The sequence below is a fragment of the Ixodes scapularis genome, unplaced genomic scaffold (genome assembly GCF_016920785.2).
Source record: "Ixodes scapularis isolate PalLabHiFi unplaced genomic scaffold, ASM1692078v2 PGA_scaffold8__174_contigs__length_109621045, whole genome shotgun sequence".
NCBI lineage: Eukaryota > Metazoa > Arthropoda > Arachnida > Ixodida > Ixodidae > Ixodes > Ixodes scapularis.
The window spans coordinates 27,015,782-27,032,337 of NW_024609883.1; the positions used below are offsets into that span (position 1 = coordinate 27,015,782).

The 16,556-nt window shown below is 47.3% G+C and overlaps 1 protein-coding gene and 1 non-coding gene across 2 annotated transcripts in view; both read left to right on the forward strand.

The window, feature by feature from the left end:
• LOC8040892 (protocadherin-like wing polarity protein stan) overlaps positions 1-16,556 on the forward strand; it is a 103,433-nt gene that overhangs the window by 72,122 nt on the left and 14,755 nt on the right. Inside the window, exons 22-28 of the mRNA XM_040215540.3 lie at positions 2,823-2,984; positions 5,930-6,050; positions 9,527-9,745; positions 12,388-12,608; positions 13,316-13,382; positions 13,710-13,789; positions 15,289-15,457. Of these exons, the coding sequence (XP_040071474.1) occupies positions 2,823-2,984; positions 5,930-6,050; positions 9,527-9,745; positions 12,388-12,608; positions 13,316-13,382; positions 13,710-13,789; positions 15,289-15,457 (1,039 nt within the window). The remainder of the gene's footprint in view (positions 1-2,822; positions 2,985-5,929; positions 6,051-9,526; positions 9,746-12,387; positions 12,609-13,315; positions 13,383-13,709; positions 13,790-15,288; positions 15,458-16,556) is intronic.
• Positions 4,842-4,923, forward strand: Trnas-gga. The gene has a single exon. It is a non-coding gene; the product is annotated as a tRNA-Ser (tRNA).

The window sequence follows — 16,556 nt, forward strand, 5'->3', positions numbered from 1 at the left end:
TGCGAATGATGCCTCTACATCATGTATAGGCCTCAGCGATGTTCACCGCTCCTTCGTCGCGTGAAGTTTGGCTTCCGACAAATATGCGGCGGCGTGTTGTAATAGATTTTTGTGGCGCGAATTTCGCTGTTAAATTTGGCTCCACTAATTTTAGTGGAGCGAAATTTTGAGTAGCGTCAGATTACGCATGAGTCACGATCGTAGCTAGAAAAGGGCTTATGGCTGTGATGCCATCTTCAGCGCATGTATGTAGGGCACATGTACTGCTCGTTTTTGGAATCAACAAACACGTGCGTGCTGAGCGGCTAAGGTGCGAAAATCGCATAATGAGCAGTGCAATCTTCACAGCCCAGCATTTTGTAAACAAAAAGTTTCTGGCCGGTGTGATCCTCAGCATTCAAGCGTATGACGGGTGCTTTGCACGCGTTTCCAAGCGACGAGCGAGCTTGTGCTGACTTCTAAAGGTAGCATGCTGGACTGTGATTTTGTAAACATAGAAACGGTGTACAGTAAAACCTCGTTATAACAAAATGGGATATAACAAACAAATGGATATAACAAAGCAATCATAATTCCCCTTGCTTGAATAGTTGGAAGAAATGGACATTGGCTATAACAAACTAATGGTTATAACAAAGTAATTACGACCGCTCCTTCAACTTCTTTATAACGAGGTTTTACTGTATAAGCATCTTTCAAGGTCTGCTCTCCCGTATTAATCAAGCGTAAAAAGGCAAAAAAAAAAGATAGTATGGCACATTTAGCACCATCACAACACTAAGAATGCTTTCTGTTTGACTTTTTGTAATTCTTATTTTTATTCCACTTATTTATTGCTCACGTGCAATGTGAGCGAGCGTGCTGAGGTGGGGGGCATTTCTGAAGAAGTGCAGAGTGCAGCTTTGAGCGACGCTCAAGCTGCACAACCATACAAGCACAGGTAGCTTTGGCACTATGGTCTCGAAAAGTTCTGCCAAGCAAATGGTGCGTGGCACGTTCCGTTTGCTCGACACCGGGCACGGTGTGGTGCAGCAGACAGAAATCGCACACGGACCATTTTCTGGCAAAACTGATCTCGGCGGTGTCAGCTAAACAATCCTTGCCGTGAGCCGCCGTCCTTGCAAGCTCGAGAAAACGAGAAAAAGCTAGAAATGCTCTGGCTTAGGGCACTTGGTGCCCCATCTTGTTGAACTTATTGAAAATAAGTAGCGAAAACTGTCTCGCCAACTTTATTTGCACAAATGTGCAAATACATTCAGTCTTCCCGTCAGGGTCTTAAAATTAAGATCTCTAGTACAAACAGCCATATGCTTTGTCATTTTTATCTTCTAAATTAAAATTTTAATTTTAAAATTGCCTCAAAATGTGCGACAATTGAAACCATCAAATTTCTGAATTTTATTTTAAAAAGGAAATGGTACTTCTAAGGGAAAATTTAAGGGCTGTACGACCTTCATAACATCTTATGGGCTCTATCGTCTTTCGCCGCCCACCGCGGTGATTGACCAGACTACGCCGTTTGTTTCATTGAACAGAACGAAGGTTTATGGCCGCTCGAGAAACCAGAGCTCTGATCCGGAGCCGAGAAGCCAAGTGTGTAAAGAAGAGCTCTGGCTTGGCCATCCCTTTAAAAAATTCCTTCGGAGCACGCCCCTCACGCAGGAGCGCACCCTGCCGGCGCTTGCGGCACATGGGTCTGTTGGTTGGATTTCTTGGCACGTGGCGTCGGGGCGGGCGCTCATAATCTTCATAATGAACCTCCAAAAGAATCTACACTCTCGTGCATTCCTGAAGCTCGGGTTTGCGTAGCGAAATTTTTCCATTGAGTGACGAGCGGGTGAATCCTCCTTAAACCTTTTTGATTATTCACAGCTGATTCCGTAGAATGCGCACTGTGTACTCCGACCGCCATTGCCTTCTCTTCTAATGGTAGCTGGCTACTGGCGACGACAGCTGAATCCCCCCATCAAGAATATTACACGTCTTGTCGTGCATTTCTTTTATATTTTATTTGTTTACTGATACTGTAAGCCCATTACAGGGCTTTTACAAGAGTGGAAAGGAGTTTTAATAGAACAAAAAGAACCAATCGTGCACACACACAGTTCACACGAGGCCTGAAGAGAATTATTATAATTACTTACACGATAGGTGCAGAAACTCTAACTCTGGTACAGTTGATCCATCACTTAACAATGCCATTGACAAGAGCGAGCATAAAACGAGACATTTTGAAAAAAATATAATGTTGTATGCCAGATGTTAGTCAGCCTAAGTGGGCGTCTGGTGTCTCAGCCATACCGTAGACGAGACATTTAGCCAGTGCGGTATAACTGCTAGCCAGGGGTCTTTAACGTGCATCACGCAATAGTGGTGCATGACCGCACCACTATTGCGTGATGCTCGTCCAGACCGAAACGGGCAGGGGTGGGGATTGAACTCTTTTGCCCCACATCCTCTGAGCTGAAGTGCATTAGCCCACTCAATCACCAATCCCCCCTCCTTTTTCTTCTTTTCTTTTTTTTTTTTTTGCAAACAATTATTTACACAATAAAAAGCTTCAATTGTGTAAAAAAAGAATATATATATATATATATATATATATATATATATTGTGTTATAGTTAAAGTAAACAGTCCAGGTTAGTCACTAAGCACGCTGCTCTCTAAATTTTTAACAGTATTATGGAGAGAAGTAGTCGTGCATTATAATCAGTCTAAAGAAGGAAGGATTCAACGATCCACAATCCTTTTTTCGGGCTGCCTCTGTAGCGCGGTTGAGCGTGCATGCAGGATTGGTGCAGTGGGTGCCTTACGTTGCAGGCAGCGCTTTGGGGTGGAGCTCTCCCTGGGGGGCCCTGTGAGCACACTGGTGGTGCAGCCCGCCGACGCCAGCAGCCCCGTGGGGACCCTCCGGGTGCGCCTGCGCTTCCCCAGGGACGTCGGGGACCAGCCTCAGTGCGTCTTCTGGATGTTCTCCTCCAGGTACGCCATCCCCGCACTCCCCTTTCGTCTGCTCTCTCAAGTTCAGAACGCTCGAGACCGCAGCTACCGTTGCTTCTAGATTTCTTTGGTTGTGGAATGTCCCACGGACGTTGTACGACGGATAGCGTTGGAAACCGCGTAAGATTTTTCGTTGCGGTGACGCTGTCGGCGCATTGTATGCACATTGTCTGCTAGCGATAAGTTTGGACAAGTACTTCATATCGTCACAAATAGAAAAGGATTAACGAGCCTAAAACTAAAAATATGTTTTAATTGGCGTAATTGTGCTACAAACAACAAAAAAATGAGCGTCAAGAAAGCAGCAGCAAGCGTGAGTTGGCCACACTGGGCTCTTTGTCTACTGCACTCGGTATTTCAAACATTCGGCTCAGAATGTGCGAGCGTCGAGCGGGGGAAACTGATCACACACGGTATCTCAAACATTCCTAGAATGTGGGCGTCAAACTTTTGAGGCAAAGTAAATGCAAGTCGTCTAGTGTTCCCTCTCGGCCATGCACGCGGCAATAATATGAACTCTGTGCTTTATAGCAAACGTTCTCAAACTATCTCAATTAACCCCTTCTGCCTCAAATGGCAGTGGAGGAGCCCTTCCAGTCTTTTCACTGATGCAGTAAAGCAGCACAGAAGCCTATAGACCTCCTAAACACTAATACCAGGGATCAATGGCTGGTGCAGATGGACTGAAATGGTGCTTAAACTGGCAAAACAATTTACTCTGGGGAGGGGACGGTCGAGGAAATCGGGGAGCCTGAGGAACCCCTGGGGGTATTCAGGGAAGCCCTTAGGTTCCTTGGAACCCAGTTTGAGAACCAGTGCTTTAAAATATAATGAAACCGTGAGCATCCCAAGTTTCTGATGGGTTCGGAAATTTTGCTCACTCTTTTAGGTCGACATTCTTTGGTGAGGATTACATAGACCTTTTCATCTCAGTAGTTGCCTGACTGGTAGACAGAGGGCACTCACACATGGAGCGCCATAAGGTGGCTTCAATTCGGTTGGTTTCGGTTTCAGCGGGCTCACAACTGTGTTGGCGTGTTATGTCGTTTTCGCTTAGTTTTGTGATATAAATGTCACCCTTGTGGTTCAGAACCAATGGCATGGTGGTAATGAGCCATCTTCAGAACTAAGTCGTAGTTACAACCCTAAATCGTGGACGTTTTTACAAACGCCCTGACCTGATCATGTTCTTCGTTTGGCCAGGTTCGGCAACAAATTGACTGAAATGATGCCGGGGGAGGATTACGGATGTCTACGGCCGTGCTGAACATACCTGCTGATACTAGTTTTCGTAAAAATAAACTAATGAAGAGACTAATGCATGGAGGCGCAGTGAAAAAAATTATTGCATCTCCACGTGGTGAATGATGTTGATTGGGGCGAAGCTCTGGTGGTGCTGATGATACTGATTTGGTTCATAGGTAGTGCTGATGGTGCTGATTTTTTTTTTTATTGCTCATAGGTAGTGCTGAGTTCGGGGTTGCGTTTCGACTTCATTATTACTGCTTTATGGTCGGTGAAATGCAGAACCAGTGGTTGTTCTAGCGGATCAGCTTGGATCCACTAGAAGCCATAGGAACGCATCTCCATCGCTTAAGTCAACGGTCCATGCCAGAAAGAGAATGTGTGGTATGGAACGTGGTTATATACGCATTTGACCGCAGCGCCCTCTCGTCTATAAACGTTGAGCCAATGCATGCAAAGTTTAACGCGATTATATGCGCATTTGACCGCAGCACCCTCTCCTGTATAGACGTTGAGCGGCTACATGCAACGTTTCATCCATGACATCCCCAGTTCTTGAGTTACTACCACATCTCAGAGCCCCCTACTTGTCCCGCAGTCGTGGCCGAGTGGTTAAGGCGATGGACTGGAAATCCATTGGAGTCTCCCCGCATAGGTTTGAATCCTGTCGACTGCGCAAACATTTTTTCGTTTTTTAAGAAGACAGATGGGATGGCAATCGATGTGAGCACGGACGCCGGACAAACAAGGCTAGACCCTAAGGAACTTCGCCCCTAAAAGCATGTCAACAACCAAACCATGTGCTGAATTCCAGAAGACAGATTAACTTGCAAGTTTAGTGCTCACTGTTCGGTTTTCGATGGCATCAACGTTTTGCGAAAATTGCTGACCAGGAAGCCCTCCTGTGATGACGCATGGAAGGCAAAGAAGTGATATTGTCTCCATCGGTTTCCTTAAAGTACTTGGGAGATGTTTCGATTGGTCCATCCTAGACTGAGTAAGACATTTTTTCAGCTATCGACCTTGCGAAGGTATTTATTAGCAGCATTTCACAATGTTGATCTTGGGAAACTATTTGTTATACGGACATTTCCTTATAACATACTGAGAAAATGAGATAAAAAACACATCAATTGAAGACTGATGTATGTCTTCCATATAATTTGCTGAATAAAATTAAATGGCGCAAGAGAAAAACCTCCTGCAAGCTTGGCTCAAGTCAAATGCCAGGACGTCATGAATTTGGGCAGAGATATTTATTTGTTTTAACAGATACGCTTCTTACTTTGAACAGCATTGAGAGTATATCCGGCATTGACAACGCTGCACTCGAGTGATTGCCGTGCAGACGGCTTCTTTTTGGCGTCACATATTGCTTGCCTCAGGTACTTTTGTCAAGCACTCACCAGCTGTCTTGATGCATTTTTCACATGGAGAGCCCATTAACTTTCTGTGCGCGGGCACCAAAATTTTCCGGCTCGTTTTATCATGTGAGGTTTTCCCCATCTTATCCTTTATCTTACTGCGATGCCCTGAGAAACATATCACCGAGGTACTACTGTATTTGCTCATGACCAGCTCTCGGAGAAAGTTTTGGGGGCTGGACTAATAAAGCACTGGCCCGGTTCGGCAGTCATTCCACCCTGTCGATGGCACACAACGTGCGACCTCTTCCCCTGCAGTGGCCGTGGCAAGTGGTCCACCCGTGGCTGCAAGCTGGAAGCAGTGGACGCTGGGCACATCAACTGCTCCTGCGACCACCTGAGCAGCTTCGCCGTCCTCACAGACATTGTGAGCCGAGAGGTGAGGGCGCTGTCCGCTGGTCTCATGCACTTGTGCTCGCACAGTTAACCTTAATCGGGGCAGATGGTGAACGAGTTTAATTGTGGGGAGCAACAGCACACAAAGGCCGAGACAACAGCGGAAACATGCAAAAGACACTGTTTCTATTTCTTCGTCAGAAGCAGTGCCGTGAAAAAAGCAACGCCTGTCAAATCTATGGTAAAAAGAGAAAAACAAGTAGAAGATGAATACAGATGAGTCGTAAGCTAGTGCCCTTGGTTGTCTTTCTGTGCGTCTCCTCTGTCGTCCTTGTCTTTTTGCACTGTTGCTGCCTCTAGTAAATCACCAACTCGCTCAAGCCTCCCTCTTAGCAGGGTGCAAGTAGTTTCTTGCTTGGAACTTAGGTATGTGCTTGGCTCTCCCGTGATACACAACATGCAGGGGCTCATTACCAGGAGAACATATTTGCCGATCCAGGTCTGACTTTTTTCCCCTACAAAATCCAGAATATATTTGAGAAGATTTAAACCATTTGAAGTGCATTTTTCTTAAAAAAAAAATAAAAGAACCTATAGACAATACCTTTCATAACCGTTGATAAACACTTAAATAGATCGCCAAAAGTAGAGGACTCTCAGAGGCACGATGGATGTACTGTGGACATCCTAAAATAGAAGTGGACTGTGTGACACTGTTAGCGCAAACATGTCATCGTCGCTTTTTCGAGTTTTACTTTGAAATGGTATTGGTAGGCAGCAAACTTTATCGCTTAAGTGTGTGCCCCAAATGAGCACTTTCCACCACACCAGTAGCTTTCATAACAGTCTTTCTAATCCAAGAGGAAAATGAAAAAAAAAAAAACATGATAGCTTGCACGAAGTGTTGCACTATCTGCAGCATTTCTTCCCCATCAAGTCTATGCTCTAAGATCACCTATGAAAGTCATTGACGTGTCACTTCAAGTAGTGACTTTTCTCAAATATCTCTTTTACTGGTCAGACTTGCGTATTCAAATTCAAAGTCTAAACTTCGAGTACAAAATATAAGGAACTGATTTTTTAATTGGTGGAGCAACAGCTGTTAGGAAAAGATTGAGCAGCGGGATCACTACATTTAGAGATGGTGCCTTAATTGAGGATAAGCACTTAAAGGGACTATGAAATGATTTTAAAATCCAGTTTCATCCACCGCACGTCGTAAAAGGTGTGAAAAGAAACACAAAAACAGGGAGCCAAAAAAAATTATTTGCTATAGAACTTTTAAAAGAAAACTGGACTCTTTTACGCCTTCCTTCCTTCGCCTGTTCACTACGATGCATCCGCGGAAATGGAGCACGTCAGCCAAATCCAGGTCGCCTATTGGGTAAGAGCCTACCTCACCAGCACCGCGATCGTAAACAATAAATAGCCGGCGAATGTTTCTTAAAAGTTTTGTTAAATAATATTCAGATCCACATTTTGTAGCATAATTAGAGATGTGTGGCGAAAATTGCCAAATTTGATAATGCTGAGAGCCAGGCGCCATCTATCGTGTGGTAAACAAAGCAACTACTGCGCGTGCGCAGTAGGGCAGGGCCGACAGTTACTTGGGTGGCGGCCAGCGACGAACCTTTATTTTCTTTGTTTTCCTTCCTCTCAAAACTCTGACTGACTGAACGTTTATTTTTCTACATGTTCTTCCCGCGCGTGCCGACTTCAAGCAGCAAGAAAACAGTACTTAAAACTGACCACGACGAACAAGAACGCTGGATCCACCGACTCCAACGAAGCGTATAGGCCTAGCAGGCATTCCGACTTGGCGCTGCGTTGCTTCGTCGCAAGACCGTCTGCGTACGATCGGCTGGCGTGCTAAATGGAATATGCCCGCACGACCCTTGTGGACCCTTCCCGTATTATAGTTTGATCACTGACCTCAATTCTAGATTAACAGGTGAGGTCAATCTCTTCCCCTTGTTTTCCGAGGCAGTGTTGACGAACACTCGTCGAAAAGGGACTCTCGTCGATTCTATCTTCTTGTTTTGTGTGATATAGAGCTGAAATAAACGCCGTATGGATTACCTTCGTAACACGGTATGTACACTTTGTTATTGGTATGCCATTTTTATTCTGACAGACTGCACGTCACTGTCGAGCTATAACCTTTCTTTGCCGAGTGTCGCGTCAGTATCGAGTTGCAATCGTAAAAGAACGGTCCCGAAGCGCTTACAAACAGTGCGAATACAAGACTTCCATCAAGCGCGCGCGTCCGCTTCGAGTGTAAACAGGTATTTACGTGGCTCTTGCTGACACTCGTAGTTCAAACGTATCTTTTTTAACGTCGGCTCGCTCCTGCATCTCCGAGGCCGCGAAAAACGCCATCTACGTCGCTTTGCAAACGACTGACACGGGCCGGCCCTTCTGCCAACAATGACGGGGTGGTTGACTTCTGGAGTCTTCACCGGAAGACTCGCTGCACTTCCCAACAGGCATACCGGCGTATGGGACTAGTCCCATGCTGTCGCTGTAGCGCAACATATCTCATTGAATTTCGCTCAGCTGCGATGCGGCGATGAGAGGCGCCGATTCAGGAAATACGTCGGTGACATCAGCGCAGTAAAACCTACCGGCGCACCCCAACTCGTTGCCGCTAACACTCCCATTCTCCTACTGCCGAGAGAACTTCCGGTTCCGGAAACGGCCTACGTCACGGCTTCTTTTGCGGTCAGTTGGAGAGAATGAAAAAGTCGATATTTCAATAATTTTTTGTGTAGAAGTTAATAAACCGAGACGAAAACGGATGCCTGTTCGGCATTCAGTGAACATTGACGGTTTAATGTAAAAGTTATCTGGAAAAAGTAAAAAGGTCATTTCATGGTCCCTTTAATCTCGCGTTCCTCTCAGTTTGTGTTTCCATAGTGGATATTTATAGGAATTAATTAAGTTCTCAGTTGGACAAGAGCAGCAAGTGCCACCCGGGAAAAAAGGGCACTCCTTCTATCTATTGCCTAGACGTATTTTATGCAGAACACAATAGCGATATATATGCATATCTGGGCAGCGTGAAGTCACGTTGTCGCGGGATGTTACACTGTCGAGTCATGGTGTTATAACAAAGTATTGCCCAATGTCACGTGGCAGAGTGATGTGACGTCACATTACATGACGACCTGAGGCCCAGTGTTACTAGGTCTAGTAACATGATTGATACCTGTCACGTAACCCCAGAACTTTGCAGTGTGAGTCACGTCACACCGCAATGTGACATTACGTGACGAGACGGGGCCTGACGCACGTCACACAAATGACTACATGACCCATTGTGGCATCTCGCTAAATTTAGCAGGACACTGGTCGGTCAAATTTACCCGTTGGTGGCACGGTAAGCCTACGGCAACGCGACGGCTAATAAAAATCTAAGCTTGCTTTTATCGAAACCTGCTTGGTTTCAATGAAAGTCATTGAGACGGAGGCCATCATGAAGACCGTCACTTCTCCCCCCTGAGACGTGAAACTGCGCAGCACCTGGCCGAGGTAACCCCTCTGGAGGGCGCCCTGACTTGGTGCGGCCTGGTGTGCTCCCTGGGCGCCCTGCTGCTCACCTGGCTGGTGCTGAGCTTGCTGAGGGGCCAGGGCACCAACTCCCTGGCCATCCACCGGAACTTGGTGGCCTGCCTGTGGACCTCCTTGCTTCTCTTTCTCCTGGGACTCAAGCTCAGGCGTACCCTGTTACATCACGAGGTACGCCCAAGTCGCCCAGGGCCTTTACTTCGTCGCTGTTCGGATAAAGTAGTATATATGTTCTAGGCACTTGAAAATGGTGGATTTTAAGTTGAAAGCAAATAGCGGTTTGGGTCAAACATTTTCAATACAAATATTGAAGAGTTACTGCTTCGAGCCTTTCACTACTGTTACAACTTGCTTAAATTAATATCCCGCTGAACTCGTGAGGGTCGTTCCAAGCCACCTGTCCACTTCTAAGCTCGGTTAATTTTAGTCCACCTTAAAATCCCGTAAGAATGCCCACCCAAAATGGAGAGATAAATGCTGAAAAACATGGTGTGGGTTATCTTTGGGGATGCGACTGGAAAATTTTATCAAAGGTTAGTGATGAACACTGGGGCATCCACTACAAGCCATGTGACACGGGAACTTATACCGCAGATCGTGAATGCAGCAAGTTCGAGTTTTGTGGTGCAATGATTGTGCAGGAACCTGCTGCAAGCTTGCGTGTCACGCGAACCGATATCACGCGCACAGATATCGGACAAGACTTGGAATCTTGCTACGAACTCGCATGTCACGAGAACAGATACCGCAGGTTGCGAATGCCGCAAATTTGCATTTCACAATGCAACATACCTACACGCGGGAACACTTGGCGCATCACGGGTACTGATTTCGCGCGCGCACAGATTGCAGACAAAAACGCGGGAACCCGCTACGAACTTGCTTGTCACGCATACCGATACTACAGATAATGCAGTTGATGTGATTCACGTTGGACATAGCGTCGCATCCAATGCATTAGACATTGCGTCATGTCTGAAGGGAATCAGGCTGTGCAATGTTTTGGTATTTTTATGTTATGAATATTTAGTAGGGGCGTGCGAATATTGAAATTTTTGAATGTGAATCGAATCTGATTATTTGAAGAAAATAGCTTTGAATACCATGTATGTTTCAGATATGTGTGTACAATTAAGAAGTAACAAAACAAATGAAAGCCGTTTACAACTCCCTGTAACGCCGAATTCGAGCACAGCTCTTGAGGAGGAGGAGGGGAAGGGTACTGAGGGGAAGGTATACCCCTCCTCCCTCCTCCTCACGTCCTCATCCTGTCTGCTGCTCCTCCCTCCGAGCGGTGTCGCCGTCACCTCATGAGGGTCACGTGACCTCACGGGGGTCATGTGACGTCACCGAGGTCATGTGACCTAACGGGGGTCACATGACCCCTATGAGGTCACGGGACGATGACGATGACGTCACTGTCACTGATGACGTCATCTGTGACAACACCAGTGACGTCACTGATGACGTCATCATCACTAGTGACGTCATCAGTGACGATGACAATGCGGATGCCGATGACGTCATCAGTCATGTCACCAGTGACGTTAGGAATCCCACAATGAACCACGCAATTACGCCAACGGCGATGCCGTTCTAGGCGGAAACAGGCGCCTAAGAGCTGCGCTCTAAAAAAAAAAAGCAGATACTTTCTTTATTACTTTCCAAACTGAAAATGATGACAAATTCAAGTAAATGAAACTAACCATCTAGGCAGCATCTAAAAAATGTAATTGGTAACACAGCTATTATACCTTGACTAGTAATCACCTGTCAACTGTACATGAAAGCAAACAAAAGGTGCAACTGATAAGTTATACAAATTGACAAAAATAAGAGAGTACAAAACTGCATGTCTTTTTTTTTTTCTTCACTTACGTATAGCATAACTTTTTTTTTTCTATTTACTTCTCTCCCTTGTATTGTCAAAGGCCCTGAGGATATCAAAACTTAACGAGCAGCCAAACAGCCTTCGCTCAGTATCTAGCCATAATACCATGATATAATGTTGAGCACCGTGATTGCGTCAACAAGCGTAGAATAACAATGGACGGGAAGAGGTTTCGGTGTGAGACCTTCCTTATGTCCACTTTGTTGAATTTTTGGCACTCGGCACCTTAGTCAGGGGAGCGGTCGTTGTGCGACTGCAAGCAAAGCTGAGAAGGCAGAGTGCGTGCCTCTCACTCCGAAGGACGGGTTTTTGTCCCTGGCAGCGGTTGCTCTTTTCATATTTTGTCGGCTGTTCTTGGACGTTTTAGTCCGATCTCTATACACGAAGCATCATCCACTGCCAGCAGCTGTAGCGTGGTTTTTGGCCGACTCGGTGGAAAGAAAGATCTCCGACACATTTGACCTTCTATGTAGGGTGGGTCGAAGCATTCACTCGTGGAGCTAGTGGTTTGGAGTCAGGGACCTGGATCGGGAATGCTGGTTATGGCCTCTCAGAGCAGGTGTAGGCAGAAAACTTAGATTCGAGGGAGAAAGAGAGAAAGCAACTCAAACCATGGAGAGCGTTTGCAATTTAATGGCGGATACTTTCTAGGCAACTTGATCGCAAAGCCACATGCCTTGCATTGCCGCGTTGCGAGGAAGAAAGCGGGCGGAATAGCAGAGACGCTTGTGGACAATCAACACTTTCATCGCCTCCTCTCAGCTTGTATTGCAATTGCAGCCTATTAACCACGTGACCCTGGTCGAGCAGTTGGAAACACTGAAATTTAGGCCCATGAAGCCATATGTAGGCTTTGAAAGTGACAGAGAAACGCGACCGACGTGGAAGTGATTTGAACGGAGGTCTCACCCGTCGGGCGCAGTTCCCGTGCAAGCTGCTGGCGATTTCCCTGCACTACGGCTTCCTGTGCGTCTTCTCGTGGTTGTGGCTGGACGCGGTGCACCTGTACCGCATGCTGACGGAGATGAAGGACGTCAACCACGGCCACATGCGCTTCTACTACGCCCTCGGATACGGGGCCCCCGCCGTCGTCGTGGGCCTGGCCGTGGGCGTGCGGGCCGACCACTACGCCACCCACAACTTGTGAGCATTGGCGAGCACGTCTCATTCTTTTGACGCGGAGTGCGTTTCGGGGCCGGTCTTCAAGCGACGAGCATTTCGTGAAAGAGTGTCACCAAAGACCCTCGCACGGACAGTGAACCGCTAAGTTTGGCAGGCGAGAGATGTCGCGCTGCATTTAGCGCACAGTCGTCATGCTATGTGTCACGGGGTCACGCAGCATTGTCTGGATGATGCAAGTGTGACGACGTTGCGTGACCCGACGTTGTCGTCGCACGCCCACGTGATGGCATTAGTGGTTGATGTCTTGCATGCTAAATCCAACGAGCGAGACATTGCCCCATTCAAGTTTGGCAAATTTCGTTGACTCGGTATATTTCTAACTTTGGCAGCCGTTGCAAGGGCATCACCAACGCAGCGGGACTCCCTTGCGGGTGGCGTCTCACTCCCATTGGCCGGCGGAAGCAATCGTGCAACAATAGCCACGACCGACCCGAAGCAGCTTGATACATGCCGCACATTTTATGTGTGTCGACTTTATTCGGGGGAGTGAGGTGCCTTCATTAGCTCGGGTTGCAAGAATGCGCCACACATTCCGTTTGGGTCTGCCCACCCTTTTCGTAGGTGTGTTGTTCCATGGCAGCCTTTTCGAACAGAGACTGTTGTCGGAAGGAAACGCATGTGAGGCACAGTGGGGGAAAGCCTGTAAGCATTGGAACATTCCCTTCCAGCTGCTGGCTCTCCATGTACGAGAGCATCGTGTGGAGCATGGTGGGACCCATCTGCGTGATGGTGCTGGTGAGTGGCCGGCCAGTTGTTTCTCGCTTACACTCTGCGAAAGTCTGTGGAGTGCTCGATTCAAGATGAAAGGAAGAGTGTACCAGGCTCTAGGCTCTGGAGCCCAGTGTACTTTCAAGGCCTCGGTTTGAGGAACCCCACTTTATCCCCAGTCTGTCTAACAAGCTAAGATGTAGGCCCTCATTGCTTAACCAGCCGTAACAGAGTCATTGCGACAACAACATTGCTCAACCAGCCGTAACAGAATCGTTACGACAACAACGCATCTCCTGCTTGTAACTTGGAGCGATGGTGGTCAGGCGCCCCTCAGCTTGTCTCGTTCTACAGGCCACCCTGGTCACGTTCAGCCTGTCCATCCGGGCGAGCGTTCAGATCAAGGACACTGTCATGGACTTCGGAAACCTCAGGTGGGTTGAAAGCTTGACGATGTGGGATCCACAGTTGCGTGGGAACCCTAAGTGTTTGTCAGGGTAAGAGTACTGGAGAATGGCGCGAAACATGATCGGCACGACCCTTACTCCACAGCCAATAGAAGTAGCTACCAGTTATGAAAAAGACAGTTAAAATGGCTCCACCTTCCTCGTCCGACATAGTGATGCGTGCCCCTACTCTGGCCCGATTCCCCAAAATGCAGCAGCGTCAGGCACACTTTACGACGAGTAATTAGAAATTTACCGCAGTTCCTTTTTGACCCGTCCAGACGGATAGCCACGGCTGAAGGTTGGAATTAACCTTCAGTTTCGAGTGAACCAACGATTACTACCCTTAATTCTGCAGTTCTCGTTTCTCTGGGGGATTTCTGGAGTCGGAAAGTTTGCTCAATGGCTGCCGCCCTGCTTCTTGGTCCTTGGACCGGACAACCATCCATTTTTAGCTTGCCCAATATTTGCAGAAATTTTAATGGGTGCCTTCTTTGTCACTATAACTTCTGCGTGGCTTGCAACGAGCGACTCTGGCTGTCCGTCGAAAGAGGCATTAGTCTTTGGCGTTTCGAGGAACATTGTCTAAGAAAAGATACCAGCACATTTCAGCGAATATATATTCAGTGGGCACAAGAATCTCCTTGTCTCACTTTGTTTTTTCGTCAGATGCGAGCTTTTTTATTTATCTATCGAAGCATTTCGCCGACTTCAAGTGGGGTATTGATAGGACGGTGCGTCTGATAGAGCTTTCCCTGCTCATAGTTTACGTTGCCTATCAACTGGTTTGCCTTTCTTAAATATTTACCATTTTCCGAGAGCTCGAGCAAACGTTCTCGTGCTCAAAAGATGTGCATTAGTACACCTGCAGAGAACATGGAATAGGTAGGTGCCACCAGCTGTCCTGTTGTCACGCTGATCTTCGACGCACACATAGAGACTAAAGTCACTGTGTCCAGATGTGTGTATCTAGTACAGCTCTGGTGCCTGGAGCACGCCAATGACTGGCGTGTTTACCGCATTCTCGAGTGTGGTCTCTCAATCTCTGCTCAATGAAGACTCACTCATGCCATGCCATTGTTAGCCGCAATGCCGGCAGTGGTGCAGCGGCAAAGGTGATGCAACAGACGTCCGTTCTGCCGTAGTTTTGCTCTTAGGTCGACAGCCCACGAAAGTTCTTACAGCGACGAGTTGGAACGCCACGACGACGGCGGCACTTGCAATCTCGTCGCTTTTGCCCAAAGTTCTTCGACTAACCGCCAGGGTTACCCTGAAGTTGCCACTTCAGAACCCCTTTCGACGCAGTATAGGACTCTCAACACACCAGTCGAAGATGCGTTCCAGATACCGTAGGCGGGTGCCTCCGGCCATCTTGTTGCCGCGTGCATCCAGAACGGCCGAGGCCACGTGCGATGGCTTGGGGGGTGCAATTTACCTTGTTCTTAGTGCATAGACGTACCTCACGCTCGGGCGGGGCTGATGCTCAGGGTGCTGCTGTGGGTGAGTGTGCTGCTGCTGCCCCTGGTGGGGGGCTGCTGGACCCTGGCCCTGCTCTCTGTGGGGGACGAGCCCCTGGCCCTGAGGCTGGCCTTCCCCCCGCTGTGCTGCCTCACGGGTCTCTACGTTTTCCTGGGCTACTGCATACTCAACAAAAGGGTGAGGCACGCTCGGCTGACCGCTGGCAGCTACGGGTAAAATGCTTCGATGTGCGGCTTCGCTTAGCGTAATATCCCGATTCGTCACCTCCTGCCGCCTGAAATTCCCAAAAAAAGTCGGGTGGGCTGTGTCTTGGTGGGAAAGTGCAAAAAGTTCAGAAGAAGCTAAAAAGTAAAACCCATTTTTCTCTATGCATCTAGCGCAGCAGCACGGGAGGTGCACTGAACTCAAAACTCTATTTAGTTAATATTGTTTTATACACAAAACGCTCATGAAACAATATTTTACTATCGCTAAGCCTGTTGCCTGTTGGCATCCTTTCGTATTCCAGTACGGCGTGAACGCCTTTCTTGAGAGCATGTTTCCAAAAGCACAATGTTCTCTTTGTTAGACTCCCTAGCGTTTGCTGATCCGTAGGTTCAAAAATAAGTGGAGTAAAAGTGAAAGACGTTTACAGATTTCTGTAACGCGAAATTAGAGCACAGCTCTTAAGGAGGTGAAAGAGGGGAGAGTATGCCTTTCCTCCTCCCCCTCATCCTTTTGTCCTCCCGGAAACGGGTGCCTAAGAGCTGCGCTGTAAGAAGAGAAGCGACCAAGAAATGTAAAAACCAAACAGGCACAATGAGCGAGCAGGCGAAAGAAATAAAGGATGGCGAGACTGTTCCAAACATCTGCCGACCTTATTAAACATGGTCACAATGTTCCAGGAGAAAGACGAGGTATTTGCAGTGACCCCATTTCGACGGAGACAAACTTAATGGGGTCGCTTTCAGTTACTAACATAAGAAAGCATTTTTGACCTTCCAAGACATGCAAGTTGTGAGTGTGTGCTTGTCTGTCCTCTGCGTGTTTCTGTGTGATATGTTTCTGTCTTTTTGCGCACAACCTTAATCATGTTTGACCTTACCTTTTGCACTCACATTTCAGGATACTGTATGTTCCTTGACCTCACAATCTATGAATAGGTTACTGCTTGGGCTAGCTCTCTGTTTATTTTTTGTCTCAGCTTTGTGTAAACAAAGCATAGCTTTATGCTGTTATCTCCATCGTTTTCTAGTCGCACGAAAGTACTCCAACTTTGGAGTTGCAGCAATCAGGG